The sequence below is a fragment of the Cetorhinus maximus genome, chromosome 11, assembly GCF_964194155.1.
Source record: "Cetorhinus maximus chromosome 11, sCetMax3.hap1.1, whole genome shotgun sequence".
NCBI lineage: Eukaryota > Metazoa > Chordata > Chondrichthyes > Lamniformes > Cetorhinidae > Cetorhinus > Cetorhinus maximus.
The window spans coordinates 100,157,872-100,177,473 of record NC_135889.1 but is presented as its reverse complement, the minus strand read 5'-3'; the positions used below and the strand labels follow the sequence as shown (position 1 = coordinate 100,177,473).

At 41.6% G+C, this 19,602-nt stretch overlaps 1 protein-coding gene across 11 annotated transcripts in view; it reads left to right on the top strand.

The window, feature by feature from the left end:
* gtdc1 (glycosyltransferase-like domain containing 1) overlaps positions 1-19,602 on the top strand; it is a 423,082-nt gene that overhangs the window by 70,631 nt on the left and 332,849 nt on the right. For 10 of the 11 annotated variants that reach the window (XR_013577994.1, XR_013577993.1, XM_078552498.1 and 7 more), the window contains one exon: positions 2,535-2,744. The exons of the other annotated variant lie outside the window; for it this stretch is intronic. Coding sequence is in view for 8 of the 10 variants with exons in the window: in XM_078552498.1 (XP_078408624.1) it covers positions 2,566-2,744 (179 nt within the window). In the remaining 2 variants the exon portion in view is untranslated. The remainder of the gene's footprint in view (positions 1-2,534; positions 2,745-19,602) is intronic. 11 annotated transcript variants of the gene reach the window in all.

Sequence of the window (19,602 nt, the reverse complement as noted above, 5' to 3'; positions counted from 1 at the left end):
TGCAATATGGATCTAGTCACAAGTAGACATAATGTGCTTACTTCAGAGTCAAAGTGCAGGAATCTCTTGGTGGCCACACATCTTGCATTGATGGATTCTTTCTTTAATATGTAAATCCTCAGGTATGCAAAATCATGTGCTTTTGTTTTAAGATATTTTAGCCTGAGGCAATAATGATGCTTTAATGCAGACTTACTTCACTGACAGAATCAAGCACTTTTGAAGGGGGTAGCATCACATGAATTCATGTCATAAACATGAAGGATTGATTTAACTATTGTAATTGATTTCTCATGATACACATTTTATTAAAACCGGATGACATGGGCAAACTTTAAAGTAAAGTTCTAATATTTTACACAATATGGTAAACGGTGTATATTTTTAAACACCATCCGGTCATCCTGGTGATACTAACAGATAGGTATGCAGCTGTGGTATTTCCAGATGAAGATGTGTGGGCGGGGACCAGCATTTAACCAGCAGACTTCCTTTTTTTAATCGACTGAAGTATCTATCTTTAAGGCTTTGTCACCCCTGTACTTTCTGACCAGGTGTGCCTCAGTTTAAACCGAGACCATTTTTATTAACCCTGCTTGCAGAAAAAAGTGGTAGAACCATGACTGTGAGAGAAGAAATATCATCTGTGTCTGTTGGTGATATTTGCAGATGAAACCTCAACATATTTGTGTGCCATTTCTCTATCTTCTTTCATGGTGGAGGCATTAATACTTGTGTACAAGTAGTGGACACAGTAATGTCCTTTGAATGTATTAAATATGTGCCTAGTAGCATTGTCAGCTATAATTTCTGGGTCTCTTATTTGTTCAAAGCAACCCAAAGTGAACTGATGGAACTAAGAAATATTTTTGCATAGTGTCAAGTGACAGCTAAATAAGTAAATCTACAAAGGTTGAGTATATTTGTAATACTATGGTGTGAAAGCCATATAAAGTTTGTGTAGATACGCTGGCAGGAAGAGATGGTTCTTTTTAAAACCTGTGATTTACTCTATACGCTTTGGATTGGTAATATTGAAGCAGTAATGAATTTAAGGCTGATCATTATTTAATAGATGGTATCATTTTCTAATTTTATACAGATCATATTTCAGAATGACCACAATCAGATCTACACTCAGGAGGTACTGCTATTATAAGCCTTTGGTACTATAATATGTTGATTCTTTTAAAATGTAATTTCAGTGTACCAAAATACATCTTAAAATCCTATAAAAATGATGGTGACTGATATTTATAATTACACGACCTTTAACTAAATTATGAAATTCAGCCCTTGTACTATAAGCCAACTATGGGGTACTATGTGATCTCTTTAATAATGTAGCATGATTAATTTAAGTACTATATCAAGGGAATTCAAATGCCTAAAGTAATCCTTAGGTGCATCGCTTATCGCAATACACACCTGCAAGTTCATTATTGTTTTTTATGAGGTGAGACAGGACAGTAATCTAATAATACATTGCCATGGAACTATTGCATTTAAGGAAATGGGCCATGGCATTATTGTATTATGTTAGCGTATAAATCATTTTTACAACAAAATAATATTTTGAATCTATTTGTAAAAGCATGTTTAACACAAAGTCTGCCTGTGTGTGTGTGAGGAAGAGAGAAAGGAAGCTACCTACCACAGCAAGTGAGAAACTTACCCAGCCGTTAAGCAAACAAGAATGTTATTTAACAAAAAGGCAGTTTTGATAATATTTTGATTGGTTTTATATACAGTAACACCAGTTGTCATCAGGTTTAAATATGCACCCGTTTGAATTTCTTTTTCCCTTTTAGACCCAACTGCACTGAATTTAAAAGGAGAATGAAATTAAGTTAATAAACCACCTATCCTGAAATACCAGTATTGGTTAGTGCAGAGTAATGATATGCAGATTTTCATATGATTCAAGCTGTTAAATGAACTGAAGACCATTTAAATGGGTGCACAACTTTCTAGTGCATCAATGGATTATGTGCTAGGAAGCATTGCAAGTACTCATCAATGTAATTTCGCTTTTTCTTAGAAGTGCAGGAATTGGAAACATTGCAGCTTGCTCTTGATTGACTGTGCTGTTGGAATGAAAAGCATAGTTAAGAACAGATCTGCCATAGAGCAGGCAAGAGTCTTGTTAACATAGAACTGCTGGCCTTGTAATTTCTGCAGAGTGGCTCTCAAGGCATTGTTGGTATTATGACTCTCAAAAAGCAAAGTTAGAGAGGAACAATGGTACACAATGTACCAGAGGACAAACTGTGCTATTGGTTTAAGCTTGCTATTGATTGGAGACATGTAGACTCATAAAACAGTTTGGAGCTCCAGAGAAAGCTACTCTCCCATCTTTCGTGCTGTGTGGTTAACATTATGGTGTGTCGTATTGTTACTGGTTATTTAAGTTGTGGCTTTGCTTCATTTGGTCATAAGAAACACCAATTTATAGTCTAGCTTCTATAAAATGAAGACTTCCCTGGCCCTCTCAATAACAGCTAACTTCATTTAAGATTTTATTTTACTCATAGGAACTCGTAGCATGAATATACCAGTGCCACTATGAGTGTCCTAATGATTGAAGCCTTTTATGGGGGTTCCCACAAACAGCTGCTTGACCTACTTCAAGAGGAGATGAAGGGATGTTCCGTATTTACCTTAACAGCTAAGAAATGGCACTGGAGAGCCCGTACTGCTGCACTCTACTTCATGCAGACAATACCACCCAGTGAAAATTACAGGTATGTGAATACAGGGGAAGGCCACAAGAGCTTAACTGCCTTGGAAGTGGTTATTATGTGGGATAGCCGGGGAACTCCCTATACATTTTCTAAAGCTTTATTAACTCAATCTTCAGTGTCAATATTGTGCCAAACGTTTTGTCACAGTAGCTGTCACACTCTCTAACACTCTTCTTGTTTATTGAATATTTTCATGGCAGAAGGAGTATTAAAATGTGATGAAAGCTGTTCACTTTCAATGTGCGATTTTGACACTGCATTAAAGAGAATGTTGTCGTCCATGCCCTTCCTAGAATCGATCAATTGAAAACTATTGTGATTAAATTTTAAGCACTTTTTGGCTGTTTACTGCAGTTACTTTTTATTTAACTGTTTACAAACAATATATACATGACATCATGTGCAAACTGATTTCATAGAGATAGTGAGTCTGACCTTGTCAGAAAGCTGTATTAATATATGCAATTGAAACGGCAAGATCATTGCAGACCCCTGGGTTAATGAATAAGTCTGTTGTTAATTTGGGTCTCATACGCTGAAGGGCTGAGGCATCCTCCAACTTTCTTCACCTAATAATGTAATCAGAATTTACTGCTTAAATGGAAAATATAAAAAATGAACAACAACATGGGGGAATGCTATTTGTTCTTTCTAATGTATATTAACAGTGTTATTCCCCATAACCATGACTTATCAGTCGATATTACTTGGAGTGATCACATTATAATTGTTAATCTTTCATTGTGAATGTGATCACACATCAGCTGTCTGGGCACATTGGTTATCACTCTGTTCCAAGATGCACCACTACTTGCAAGAATGATGACTGAAAACTGAATAAATCAACCCATAAACCTCAAAATGGATATATGATGTCATCACTTTTGGGTGTCCACTTTTCATCATGTTTAGCTAATTCATTTTTAAAATCTTTATTGGTGGTGACATTTGCTCTTTAAGTTGCATTGTAGGCTACCCTTTTCCAGTCGTCCATTATTAACCTACACCTGGACCTAATTTAAATTTTAGATTATCCAGATGTTACCTTCTGAGGAGTAGAGCTATTTATTTTAGATTCAAAACCTGAATCCCATTTTTGTTTTAAGCGTGCCCAGGGAATACTGTGAACACAGAATTGTTCTGGATTTCTGTAAAATTCATGAATTCTATTTAGTACCAACCAGTATTACCAGTCTGAAAATGAAATGGAAAACATCAATCAGAAAAGTAAATCATTTTACAGATGTTAAAACAGAAAACAGTACAAGTGTATGTTAAAGTTCCAAAGGGAATTCAATTAAACTTTGTTTCAGGCAAGTTTAATTTCTGTTTACAGTGATTCTGTCCAATTAACATGTCAGAAATTTAATTGTTTAAATTTATTTCTTTACCACTCATCAGAGCTTGACTACAAACAATCTGGCGCCAAGGCTTGTTCTGTAACCCTCTGCTGAGACATGGAGAAAGAATGCCATTGGTGGACTTGCCTTTTTCCCTCCTTAGCATAGAGCTGCCTTGGTCTCATTAGACATTCTCTTCCAGCTACCTGGTTGATATATTAAAAACCATCATCTATTGGTTATTTGCATCTTAACCCAATATGCTTCTTCCAGTATAATAAAAACAGTTAAGATTTTGTTACTTAGTAATTACATGACATATTGTCAAACTGGCCCATAACAAACAGGGAGAACATTTCCTCTCTTCACTCTTTGTAGCAATATCCTAAATGAATTTTTTTAATAATTGCATTGATGATTTCAGTGTAAAGGCCACTGGTCTTGTCACAACTCTACCATTTGGCATGCTACAGTTAGCCACACCTCTGGCTTGGGTGGCAGGATATCAATACTCTTCTGAACATTGTTTAGTGATTCCTATTAAAAATATACAAGTATGGACATTGGTTGAAGAAATGACTCAATTTCCGCTGTGATGCCCCGCATAGTTGACCAGTCTGTGGCACTCAGCCCACACTTTACCACAAAGATTGGCTGCTTCAGGATAGTTTTGGAGGGAATCAGATCTCATGGAAGTAAAACCCAGAATCTTTGAAGGTAGAAGGTTGAGAAGGGAGACAAATTCAAGATTTTAATCCCTTAAGGAGAGTTGAGAGAGATGGTGGCTGTTTTCTTCTCTCCCCTGCCCCACCATCAAGTACATCTCTTCCTTATAAAGTCATACTGCAGTGCTGTAAAACATTTATAGAGGATACACGATGGGGGGGTGATGGTATGTTTTTGTGAAGAACCGTGGCCAAATGGTGTGTCTGTTTTGTGCCATGGGTGTTATTTTTTTTCATTATGGCTTGTTAAAAATGCTTATGAATAGTTTCTTTAAGAAATTTATTTTATTGGCACAACAGAGCCGGAGGTGCAAGTGGAATGCTCCACTTCAGGTTTCAGCAATGCTTGCTGGCTCTGAGTGGCAGACTAGTTTGTGCTGGTGCTTTGTGTCGTCAGCTTTTGAGAGATTTTGCATTTTTTCAGTTTGCTTTTTTATTGTTTGTTTTAGCTGCTGTTAATTTGCTGGAGTGCAGCAGGCTTTTACTGTTTAAATTTAGCGCCTCCTGTAGCTGGCGGATTTTTTGGATTGGATTTCCACACACTCGAGCTATTATGTTGCTGCATGCTGGGCAGCTGGAGAGTCATTGGGAATACTGGAAAACCATTTATATTTGCAAAAGGAAGGACTTCCCATACGAGCGTGCACACCTCGTAGAAAAATTAAAATCACGTAATCCATCCCCTACGTGCAACAGACAGGTTTGCACAATTTCTGATGAGGATATTTTAGTAAGTTGAACCATCCTAAAGCAATTGAACCAAAGCAATATAATATGACTGGATTAGAGGGCTTGCAACCAATCATACCAGTAGCAGTTTTTCAGTTATCTGGGAATTACAAATATCTCATAATAAATATAATAAAATTGTGTTGCGTAAGCAATTGTGTTTCTCAGCACAGCCCTTTCTTCCTGTCAGCTAACCTGGCATTATCAGGTAAATGATAAAGCTTCCTTCTCCTGCCTTGCCATTTGGGAGTGGGTAGAACTGTATGTGGCAAGATAGCATTGATAACCAAAGGTAAAGCCTCTCTTTCTTAAAGCATTTCTGAAATTTTGATATTGGAGTTTAACAAGCTGTACTCCTGAGAAAAGGTACTCCAGAAATTAGACTCATAATTAAGATATATATGCAGTCACGTTGTTTTGTTTGTATGGAAGATAGATCAATTACCCCAAGGAGTAAGAAAGAAGCATTCCTTTTGTCCCAAGTCATTTGCTGCAGTTCTGCCTTTAGGAGCAACATCATGATTATATCCATTACAAAGTACAAAGGTGCAGTTTGGAGAATGAAGTGTATTGCTTGTAATACAGGGTGTGAATCATCAAGAAAAGTTTGAACACTTTCTGTTGGGCAGTGGTCACTTTTTAGTAGAGTTGCCAACTCTAGTTGGTCAATCCGGTCATGCAGCCTTTTCTTTCCATCCTACATCTCCTATACTTTAAAACTAATAAGCAAAAATGTTCAAAGAAAATAAGTGCACCTATATGTTTTCTTCTGTGTTGCTGTTAGCAAGTGTGCAGGAGACTCCACTGTAATTCTTGAAGACTCCGTCAATCCTAGAGGGTTGGCCACTCTATTTCTTAGGTAGCCTAAGAAAGGTCTATCGAAGTCACCTACAAAGTAGAAATCAGAGCATGCTGCTATCGAAGATCTTGGTCCTCAGAACCAATTACCAATTTTTATTTTACATTAGTATACTTTTATTTATATATGGATGTTGTTATGACCACAGCCGGTGTTAATTGCTGCGCAAACCAAATCCCAGAGGGAAACTTGGCTTACGGGCCACAACCTTTATTTTTGTATTCTGATAATGAGAAGATGATCTACCAATCACAGCAGTAAGAGGTCCGGTAACACTTTTGTGTTTTTAAAAAATTAAAAGTAAAAGTTTTATTAAACAAAAGAAATAAAGAAAATTACAAGTAAACATTTTCTAGGCAACACTCCCTTATAGATATTTAAATATGAAATCCAGTAATATTACACAAGGCAAACTGCTGTAGTTTAAATAAGGGTATACCACATGACATTCACCTTCTTCCACTTTACTATGGAATCCACTTCAGAATAAAACTGCTTGCTGCAGCCCAGGACTTCTCAACAGCTCAAACAGCTCCAGCCATTTCCAGCTCAATAGCTATCCACAGTAACTCTAATGTGCCTTTTTCTCTTTCATCTCATTTCCATTGTTCTCACACCCTTTTGAAACTCAAACCCTTCCAAATATAAGATCTTTTATGTTTCCATCTTGTATTTGCTGTTGGGCCAATAAAAACATAATATCCCCACTACCCTTTACCTATGGACTCCTGCAAGATGCAAATATTTTCCTTGTAACCTCCTTTGAAATTCAAACAACCTCTCCACTTAACTAAAAAATGCAAATTTTAGATCCAACCTATTTACTTGTACCTTAAACTTAACATTGCTATCCTTTTCATGTTTCCAAACCCCCAGACAACCTGACTCCTATCAAACTCTTGCCTCCAGCTTAATTAAATCACACAAACCCACAAATACCCAGCCGTCTTTACAGAATAGAACAATATACCCCATTTAAAACAATAACATCCATTCTCTCAATGTTAAATAATAGAAAGAACTTGCCTTTATATAGTAGCTGACCATGTCTCAGCATGCTTCAAATGCTTTATGAATAATGTATTATATCTGAGGTGCAGTTACTGTTGCGTTGGTAAACATGACAACAAATATGCACATTGCAAAGTCTTGCAGATAGTAAATGAGACAAATGATCTGTTAAGTCTGGTTCTAATTGTGTTGGATGATGGAAGTCACTTACCAGGACACCAAGGGACCCTGGGAATAGTACCATGGGATCTATTCCATCCATATGAACAAGCAGATAGAGATCTGGTTTAATGTCTCCATTAAAAAGTAGAATCTCCAACAATGTAACGTTACTTCAAAAGAGTCAGCCTACATTATGTGTTCAAAGTCTAGAGTGAAGTCTGGACTTGTAACATTAAGACTCAGGTGGGTTTTGCACCAATAGAACTAAGCTGAGCCAAATGAATGCAGATTAATGCTAGAACACTTACTGAAGAATATGGCCTTCCTCAATCTTAGCAAAGGGGTTGAAGTTGTTCCTGCCTAGCTTTCCTATAATTCCTTTCTCTGGTCTGGTGCCATTTGCAGCCATTTTACTGTTTGTGTTTTGGCCCTCTTACTATTAATGCTTTCCTAATTGGCAAACTAATGGCAAACTTCAGAAAGAGGAGTTGTATTCAGCTAAGTGGGCAAGATCATTTGGCTATTTAACTCTGGAAGGAACATGGATCCATGCAATTTTGCCATGCAAGATAACAACCACACTTTATTTGCACGTGGCCTTTGAAAATCTTTCAAAGAATTAAGTGATCATACCTACAGTGGATATTAGTATTCCCCCAAATCCACATGTAGAAATCATTGCTCATGCTTTCCTCCGCCCCCTCCTCCATTTCCTGTGCTTCTGGGGAGGATTCTATACTGAATATTGAAACATTTGAAAAGGGCTTCATCCAGAGCAATTACTTAAGCAGTTTTAGTTTGTATTACCGATCACGAAACTTTTTAAAACGAGGTGACTAACAGCATTGTGTGGGAGGGGAAAATCCCGGCAGTCACAGCACCGTGCTGTTACTGTTACTCTTGCTCAAAACGAGGGTATTTTTGGCTCCATTTAAAAAAATAATTGAATGGGTTTCAGCGTGTGTTTTGCCAGATAACAAATTTGAAGCTATCATCAGTAAAAAGTAAGCACAAGTTAGTGCCCTACACAGGCTAGCTTTCAGGTACAATGCTTAAAAATCTCTAGTAAAATGCTGTGGTTATGGTTTTGAGGACTGTTTTTTGTGGTGCTTTTAATGACTGACTCCAGAACCTATGCATGTATATTTTAAGTATTACTTTATTTGAACAGGTAGTGAGTTCATTAAAATTTGAAGATTAAGCTATAGCAGAATGACATTTGGCTAAGAGAGAACACATGGCACAAACCTTGAAAAAATTAGAGAAATTTCCACAACAGAAATACCAGAAAACCACCAGGTTAATAATGATTTCCTGTCATGAAATATTTTTGTCACATGTGTCTGCCCACTGACTTGGCAATACAGTTCTTTAACATTTTGTAGAGTGAAACTGCAATCAGATTAAACTCAGGGATACTGCTATGTATCTGATAGCTTACTATTTTATTTTGTGTTTCTTTTTTAGTCATGAAACTGTTTCATTCATTGCCACAACAGCTTTTGAATTCATTATGAAGAGTGGTGGTATGAGCTGTGTTTTGCATACCTTATATTTATTTGTTATTTTATTGCTTTAAAAAAAAAATAGGAGTGTATGATTAATGGGGGGAAATTTCATTAGCTACCTGTTTCTTTGAAATCATAACCAGCCAATTTTTTTGTGATGCATAAAATGATGGAAATTTTGAGTGAAAAGTTAGGTGAAAACAATGCAATATCTAGAATTTCACAGTTTGCAAAGGAAGATCTGCCCTTACCAGCACTTCACTGCAGCGAACCTCTCTGATTTTTATAGGGTCAGCCCTAATTATTGATGCATGGCAAAATCCTGGCCTGCATTTAGTCTGCCAACAGGAGTTCACCCAACTGGGCAGTGGCAGTCAGTTAATTGGCATATCGTCAGTCCTTAAAGGCTGAAGAACGCTATTATCTGCATGTGGTGCCACACCTTCATTTTCAGTCTTTGCAGTTACATCTGGTTCACTAATGCGCTTTAGGGAAGGAAAACTGCCGTCCTTACCTGGTCTAATCTACATGTGACTCTTAAACGCCCTAGCATACAAACATATGAACTAAGAGTAGAAGTAGGCCATTCAGCCCCTCAAGCCTGTGCACCATTCAAAAATATCATGGCTGATCTGTTCGTGTTTCGAATTCCACGTTCCCATCTACCTCCAATAACCATTGATTCCCTTGCGTGGCAAGAATCCATCTACCTCTGCCTTAAAAATATTCAGTGACCTGCCTCCACCGCCTTGCACAGCCTCCTTAGAGAAGCAAGCCATTCAGATGTATCAACCTGCTAAAAAGTCAATAAAAAGGAATTAAACCGGACAGACCACACAGCATCGATCTAGGCACCGGAAACGACAATGGCAACCTCAGTTCTGTCGAACCTTCAAAGCCCTCCTTACTAACATCTGGGGGCTTGTGCCAAAATTGGGAGTGCTGTCCCAAAGACCAGTCAAACAGCAGCCTGACATAGTCATACTCATGGAATTATAACGTAAAGACAATACCCCAGACACCACCACCACCATCCCTGGGTATGTCCTGTCCAACCGGTAGGACAGACCGAGCAGAGGTGGTGGCACAGTGGTATACAATCAGGAGGGAGTTGCCCTGGGAGTCCTCAACATTGACTCCGGACCCCATAAAGTCTCATGGCATCAGGTCAAACATGGGCAAGGAAACCTCCTGCTGATTACTACGTACAACCACCAGCCCCCCCACCCCCGCAGCTGATGAATCAGGGCTGCCACATATTGAAGACCACTTGGAAGAAGCACTGAGGGTGGAAAAGGCACAGAATGTACTCTGGGTGAGGGACTTCAATGTCAATCACCAAGAGTGGCTCTACGGACCAAGCTGGCTAAGTCCTAAAGGGCATATCTGCTAGACTGGGTCTGCGGCAAGTGCTGAGGGAACCAACAAAAGGGAAAAATACATACTTGACCTCATCCTTACCAACATGCCTGCTGCAGATGCATCTGTCCATGATATTGTCAGTAGGAGTGACTACCACACTGTCCTTGTGGAGGTGAAGTCGCGTATTCACATTGAGGATGACCTCCATTGTGCTGTGTGGCACCAACACCGTGCTAAATGGGATGAATTTCGAACAGATCTAGCAATTCAAGACTGGACAACCATGAGATGCTGTGGGCCATCAGCAGATGCAGAATTTTACTCAACCACAATCTGTAACCTCATGGCCTGGCATATTGCCCACTCTACCATTACCACCAAGCCAGGGGATCAACTCTGCTTCAATGAAGAGTGCAGGAGGGCATGCCAGGAACAGCACCAGGCATACCTAAAAATGAGGTGTCAACCTGGTGATGGTACAACACAGGACGACTTGCATGCCAAATAGCATAAGCAGGAAGTGATAGACAGAGCTAAGTGATTGCACAAGCAACGGTTCAGATCTAAGCACTGCAGTGTTGCCAAATCCAGACGTGAATGGTGGTGGACAATTAAACAACTCATTGGAGGAGGAAGCTCCACAAATATCCCCATCCTCTGAGGGAGAGCCCAGCACATCAAAGTTGAAGCATTTGCAACAATCTTCAGCCAGAAGTGCCGAGTGGATGCTCCATCTCGGCCTCCTCCAGGTGTCTCCAGCATCACACAAATGCTAGTCTTCAGCCAATTAGATTCACTCCATGTGCTATCAAGAAACAGTTGAAGGCACTAGATACTGCAAAGGCTATGGGCCCTGACAATATTTTGACAATAGCACTGTATAGTCCAGAATTTGCTCCGCCCCTAGCCAAGCTGTTGCAGTAGAGATACAACACTGGCATTTACCTAACAATGTGGAAAATTGCCCAGATATGTCCTGTACACAAAAAGCAGGACAAATCCAACCCGACCAATTACCAGCCCTTCAGTCTGCTCTCAATCATCAGTAAAGTGATGGAAGGGATCATCAACAGTGCTATCAAGCAGCACTTGCTTAGCAATAACCTGCTCACGGATGCTCAATTTGGGCCACTCGGCTCCTGACCTTTTTACAGCCCTGGTTCAAACATGGACAAAAGAGCTAAACTCCAGAGGTGAGGTGAGAGTGACTGCCCTTGACATCAAGGAAGCATTTAACCGAGTGTGGCATCGAGGAGCCTTAGCAAAAGTGGAGTCAGTGGGAATCAGAGCGAAAACTCTCCACTGGGTGGAGTCATACCTAGCACAAAAGAAGGTGGTTGTGGTTGTTGGAGGTCAGTCATCTCAGTTCCAGGATATCACTGCAGGAGTTCCTCAAGCTGGCGTCCTAGGCCCAATCGTCTTCAGCTCCTTCCATCATAAGGTCAGAAGTGTGGATGTTTGCGATGATTGCACGATGTTCAGCACCATTTGCGATTCCTCAGACACTGAAGCCGTCCATGTCCAAATGGAGCAAGATCTGGAATCTACAATATCCAGGTTTGGGCTGGCAAGTAATATTCGCATCACACAAGTGGCAGGCAGTGACCATCTCTAACATGAGAGAATCTAACCATTTCCCCTTGACGTTCAATGGCATTATCATATTATCATCGCTGAATCACCTACTATCAACACCCTGGGGGGGTTACCATTGACCAGAAGCTGAACTCAACCAGCCATATAAATACCGTGGCTACAAGAGCAGGTCAGAGGCTAGGAACCCTGTGGTGAGTAACTCATCTCGTGACTCCCCAAATCCTGCCTACCATCTACAAGGCGCAAGTCAGGAATGTGATGTAATACTTTCCACTTGCCTGGATAAGTGCAGCTCCAACAATACTCAAGGAGCTGGACACTATCCAGGACAAAACAGCCTGCTTGATTGGCACCCCATTCACAAATCTTCACTCTCTCCACTACCAGCACACAGTGGCAGTGCATCTACAAGATGCGCTGCAAGAACTCACCAACGCTTCTTGAACAGCACCTTCCAAACCTATGACCACTACCATCCAGAAGGACAAGGACAGCAGATAGATGGGAACACCATCACCTGGAAGTTTTCCTCCAAGCCACACACACCATCCTGACTTGGAAATAATTTGCCGTTCCTTCACTGTCACTGGGTCAAAATCCTGGAACTCCCTCCCTAACAGCACTGTGGGTGTAGCTACACCACATGGACTGCAGCAGTTTAAGAATGCAGCTCACCACCACCACCTCAAAGGCAATTAGGGTTGCGCAATAAATGCTGGCCTAGCCAGTAAGGCCCACATCCCAAGAATGAATAAAAAGAAAATGAAGTGGGTGCAAGAAGAATTGTCCCAACGAGTAATAATGTAGCAAGTGGTGTCAGCTAGCATCCTCATTGTGTTCAGTAGGTTCTAGGAAAATGTTATGGACAGGGGAGAGATTACACAATGGTTCACCCTTTTCCCACATCTCAACTGACTGCAGATAGATGTGTTTTAAAGAGGCAGGGTTTTAATCCCTTAAGTGTTGTGACTCTCAAGATCAGCCAAAAGACAGGTATTCTTGTAAGTTTAAAAAACCAGAAAGAATAAATGTTTATTTCTCAACACCTTAATGTAATAGCAATGGTACTCACTCACAATGTACATGACACACACGCGCACACAAGAAAAGAGCTACAAAAGAGGTAGCATGCACTTAAGTTTTTAAAAAGTCCAATGATACACTGTTTTATTTGAATCTTATAAAATGGAAGCTGGAAACGTTGCAGGCCTGATGATTCCCTTTTGGTTCACTGAAGAAATGGAGGTTGGATGTTTCTCGCAACAGATTCACAGTGGCTTTCTACTTGCAGCAGCAGGTTTCTGGCTTTGTTTCAGTCAAATTCTTTTGAGTTATCGACAGTCACAGATTGCAACTCTTTCGAGTACAATCACAGTTCTTGGTTTCCGGGAGTGGGACATGAACCCACAACCCTCTGATTCAAAGGCGAGGGTGCTATGAACTGAGCCACAGCTGACACCTCTTTGTTTCAGTCAAACTCTTTCGAGTTATCAACAGTCACAGATTGCAACTCTTTCGAGTACAATCACAGTTCTTGGTTTCCGGGAGTGGGACATGAACCCACAACCCTCTGGTTCAAAGGCGAGGGTGCTATGAACTGAGCCACAGCTGACATCTCTTTTGTTTCAGTCAAGGTGCAGTCAAGCCCCAGTAGCGAAGATCGGGCTCGTTATCTAATCGTTAGACAAAAGGCTAGCCTCAATTCTCTGCCTGTTAGTGGATTCCATGCAGGGTCCTTCCTTTGCTGGGCAGGATCTATTCCCTCTAAGCCTCCTTGCCTCTCAAGCTGACTGACCTCAAAATGTGTGTTCATAATTGTTCCTTCTCACAACCTGGTTTCTGTCAGGAGACCATAATATCTGTTTTTCCATTGTCCACACAAATGGCCCTTGATGACTTGAGCGTTGGCACACAATAGGGTTTGATTTTCAGCCATTTGCATCTTCTTGTGTGTTTCTCCTTATTACCATTCTGTGAAATTCTATTTTGCAGCTAAGCAGCTATAGGTGAGGTGGTGGCATAGTGGTATTGTCACAGGACTGGTATTTCAGGGTAATGCTCTGGGGACCTGGATTCAAATCCTACCATGGCATATAGTGAAATTTGAATTCAATAAAAATCTGGAATTAAAAATCTAATGATGACGATGAAACCATTGCTGATTGATGTAAAAACCCATCTGGTTCACAAATGTCCTTTAGGGAAGGAAATCCGCCATCCTTACCTGGTCTGGCCTACATGTGACTCCAGACCTACAGCAATGTGGTTGACTCTTAAATGCCCTCTGAACAAGGGAAATTAGGGATGGGCAATAAAATGCTGGCCTCATCAGCAATGCCCCCATCCCATGAATGAATAAAAACTTTAAAAGCCTGCACTAAAAAGTCCTGTGTGTACTAGTTTCTGCAGGTATTTGGACATGAGCAGCCACTGTATCCACAGGAAAGCCTTTTAATGTCTTCTGAATGGATTGTACCAAAATGTCGATTGCATTTTAATGTCCTGTCCAGACAAGCAGGCTAATTTCAAGCCCTGTGCAGTTCCAAGTACGTTGGCAGAGAAGAACGGAGGTCACCTGACCTCTCAACCCCATCTTGTTTCAAAGCAGATTGTCCATTGTCCAATTTGTTTTTCAAGTGTTCTTTTTCCATAAATCTGCAGGTGTAACTGCATGAGTGTGACAAAGGGAATTAGAAGAAGATGGTACACTTTAAGGAAGCTACCAGTATTATACTACTTAACAGTGCCATTTACTGGGTAAATGGCCTAAATGTGCCTGCCACAAAGTCTTATCTGTTGATGAGCTTCACTTTTAATACTGGTACATGCCTAGCCTCTCACTAGCATACAATTCTATCAGTGTACTTATGTGCCAGTGATGCACATGTTCATTTTACAACTTGCAGTTAAAACCTTTGGTACTCTCGCATCTTTAAGTACAAAATCGTTGTAAAACAACCTCGCTGCATAATGGTCACCCACTGACAGCCAGGATACAATATATCTGTAGCTGCACATATGCTGCTTCATCTTATGACATCAAAGGATTACTTTTCTGCTTGCATAATAAGATGCAACATATTGCAAGTGAAGTGGAAAGAGCTAAAAATTAAAAGACTTTCACTCCTTGGAAAATGTCACCTTGAATTCTGGCTTTTGAGCATGTCAAGGCGTGGGGGGAGCGTGAAGTTCCAGGTCTCCCCTAAACTCCAGACTAGTTCTGTCCAACTCTAATATCTTCAGCATTTTCTTCCTCTCAGACCTGTGTAAATTACACGCAAAACCTTGTGTTTCCACCTATTTGGTGTGCACTGAAGTCAACATTTTAACCTTTATCAACTTGGAAAAGAAGCCTTCCAATGCTGCTGCTGGCCCAGAACAAGGCAGTCTCTCCCATATATTTGCAAGCATTAGTTTAGTAACTTTTATTTTGAAAAATCCAGTTAGTGAGGTAATACTAGGTGACTCAGGTTAACAGAAGCAAGTGATTGGGACAAAAAAGAATAGAAACCTCCTGATTAAATTGCTGCGTAGCTGTCAGCAATGTACTTCAATGCAGCAGTGAGATGAAATTGGGCAAACATGTCATGCTTCTGCTCTATTCCATGGGAAAGAAGATGAAAGTACTGGCCATGTTGACCTGTGAACTAGTCACCTGCTTGATCCATGCATGGGGGCAGCATACTGTGTGACACTGCTGTTGATCCTAATGTGTAGGAGAGGCAGAAAACTTGAATGCACTGTTGACCTTCATTGCCACTGACAATGTTGTCCCTATCATTGCAGTAAGATGACAAAGATCTTCAAGTGACACTTTGTTGACTGAGGTTGTTTGGAAGCTGCTCCCCCTTGATTATTTGCCAGATGCCTATGCCATGGCCAGAAGATATAGTTGGCAGCATAGTGATGTGAAGCCAGTATGGCACATGTCTTGTATCACTTAACTATGAAACACAGTATTTGTGGTGCTTTAAATGCAACAACTCATCTTTAATTTTAAACTTACCTGTCGATATCCTTAAGGACCTGTAACTTCAGCAAAGTCATGTTGCTCCCTGAGCCTTTGTGGAAGTTGTCCAATGAAAGATATTTTTCTCACCAGCTCTTATATTAAGCTCTTTTCCTGTTCTACTGAAATCTTGTAACTTCTTCATTTACAATGTTGTACTTGTACACAACATTGGTTTATTTTTAGTTTAACATAAACATTTAACCACCATGCATCACCATACCCGCCGCACCCCCGCCCCCCCCCCCCCCCCCCCCCCCAAACACTGACCATGAAACTCAAAGTAAATGAAACAAATCAGCACATTTTTTTCAAAAACTGAGAAAAATGGGTTGGACAAATCAAAATTCTAAAGTCATTGCACAAAATCATCTATCCTTTTTGCATATGGAGCTTCTCTTATCACACCCCTCAGATGATGAATGACATGCACAGCATGATTCCATCCAGGGGCTGGGAGATTGCAGTATGTGTCATTTAAATACATTTGAACGCTTTGAAATTAAGCACTTGCATATTTTGCCAGAGAATGGTCATGGGTTGATCCCCATTGTTCATTCCACTGCAGAACCAACTATGGCAATCAGAAAGTTTCTGGTATTTTAGGTAAAGGTTAGGACCCTTGTAATACCTGGACATTCAAAGGATTTACAAAATAATCTTCAGTTATCTTGCATCCAAGACTGGCCCACTTTTTTGGAAAGACTTGGTTCTCATCTGTGGAGAATAGTCAAGTGAATGTTTCAGATATGGACTAAGGGCGCTCAACTGGAACCTTACCTCATCTGTTCTCTGCACAGATCCTGAGTGACCTGTTGATCCTTTCCAGGTTTTCTGTTTTTTGTTTCAGATTTCCAACCTCTGCACTTTCCTGCTCTGTGGTTCAGGGTGGAATTTCTGGTTCCACCCGTGATGGGTTGGGCAGCAGTGGAAAATTTGAAGAAAGGCCAAAAGTCGGATGCCTGCTGACGGAAAAACAAGTCAGAATATTCCCCTCGCCACTTTCATGGCAGCTCAGCTTTCCCGCCATCCCAATTAGGTGCCATGTGTCATGGTCCCCTCCCAATTACGTGCCATGCCAGCAGGGAAATTAGACTAGCCTAAATCAGGACCAGATATAAGTGGCGTGCAGCAGTCCACCCTCTCTTCACTCTTGACTTCGAGGTGAGTGCAACATTCAAAGCCTACCTGCAGCAGTGATACCAGTGTAAGCCCACACTGGTGGGGGTGTATGTTAGGACTGCTCACCATGGTTGCTGCGCTACTCTGGCAGGGCATCATTGTGTGCTGCGAGTCTCAGGCAGGGCTGCACTCTAAAACAGACACCAGCATGGCAACCGGGGTTGGGGGAGAGATGGCAGAACCATGAGGGCAAAGGGATTTGTTGGGGTTGGGGGGCGGGAGCGATGGCCGGCAGACGGAAGATTGAGGGGGGGGGATGCTGGAGCCCGACATGGATTCAATTTGCATGAATGGGAGGTGATGCATGCAGATTCTAGAGTATGAAAGTGGCCGGGGGGAGGGGGCTAGTGTGGCACAAGAGGGAAAGATTGCACAGAGACTCATGAGTGGCGTGAGGGGTCATGGAAGGCTTGCACAAGATGGACGGGTTGCATAGAGACTAATTGGGAGGTGGGGTGGGGGGAAGTAGAGGGAATCTGTCTTGTGGTCATTCATTAAGAAGCAGGAGAACCAAGTGAAAGGCAGTCATAGTCCTTGGACCGGGGCCAAAAGACCGGGATGAGAGATTAAAGGGAGTCCTGGGGCTCTGTGACCTCGTAGTTGGGGTGAAAGATTAAAGGCAGTCCTGGGGCTCTGTGGACCTCATCATGGTGAGAGATTAAAGGCAGTCCTGGGACTCTGCGGGCCAAGCTACAGGGTTATGCATGGCATGCACATCGTATTGCTGCTCCAGGGAGGAGCAAGGTCTGTGTGCTCAGTGGGGATCAGGCACAGTTTGGTGTGCAGGGCGTGGTCATAGTCTTACATTCGTTGGTGATGGGGGTGTCTGGCTTGGCACTGGGCTGCAGATGGGTTGGCCATGGTCAAGGGAGGCATCTGCAGCCTGTAAATGGGAAAAACGTAATAAAGTGGGGGTGACTCGAAGCTCTCCTGGGGGAAGTTGCCTCTCTATGTGACTGTGCATACAACCTCAAGATGGGAAGGGGTGAGGTCCAAATGGGGCATGGAGACATCAACAGTGATGGGTTCAGTGGAGAGGGCAGGAGTGTCCACAACAATGATAAAGGAATTCAGGTTTACTGGGGGAGATGGAGAATCACTGGTGGGAGTTCTGCTTGCACATCATGAGGTTCCAGGAAGATCGGGGGGGACCGGAACTCTGACAGGGGGAGGGTTGAAGCTGGTCTTAAAGTAGAAATGTAGCACCACCCATCTTGACACCCCGAAGTTATGATGCAGTTTAAAATCAAAACTGGAAAAGAAGCTGCAAGGGAGGGGGTTGAGGCATATTGGGAGGAGCCTACAGATGGACTCCGGGGCCCTAACGGGGCACCCTCACACTGCTTAGAGTAACAACATGGAAATGGAACAAAAACAAAAAATGCTGGAAAAATTCAGCAGGTCTAACAGCATCTGTGGAGAGATGCTGTTAGACCTGCAGAATTTTTCCAGCATTTTCTGTTTTTGTTTCAGATTTCCAGCATCCACAGTATTTTGCTTTTATATTAACATGGAAATGGAGTCTGAGCTGATAGAACTCAGGAAGAGTTTATTGAGAAGGTGCAATTGGAGCCACTGACATTTGGAGTGCTGTACTGTGAGAATCATTGGATTCACTATGATCAACTATGAAATTGATCAATTTGAGCATTAGCAGAGAGGAATGTGAGAATGGAAGATGCAGCCAACCATGAAGGGTGCACAGCTGCTGGACATCTGCAAGATGATTAATGAAAGCTTCTAATGTGCTTTCTCCGATTGGCATGGCAAATGGGCCAAAGGGCATCCAGTCACTCTAAAAGTGCAGGTTAGGCATAATCAGTATACCAGATCAGACACAGTAGAGGTAGCTTTGGTAAGGTTGAACATATCTTGGATGCGCTCAAGCCTTTTCCAATCTCTCTGGGATTAAGATGTCAAGAAGCTGGGGTGGCATCTTGATCACTTAGATCTTGAGGCAGAGCCTCAGCTGGAATGCTAGATCAGGGAAAGGCAAGTGGTGCAGACGTAGCTCTAGGGCATGACGGTGACTTTCTGGTAGCGATTTGAAGCACTACTTTAGTTGCCCATTACTCATGAATCTGTTGGATCTAACGTGCATGATGTGCCACGTACCCTGGGTGTTCCCATGACTCATACATCCTGAGACACTCCCAGGTGCTTCAGATATTTGAAGGTCGCAGCATTTACAGGGCTGGATGCTTGGTGATAGGGGGTATCCGCTGAAATTATGGCTCATCACACCCATGCATTGTTCTTAAAGTGCCTCGGAGGGGAGAGACAGAATGTGGTGCATAGTTCAACAAGATCCATCATAAAGCAGACCATTAGCATCCTGAAGATGCACTTCTGATGCATGGACCGCTCAGGTGGGG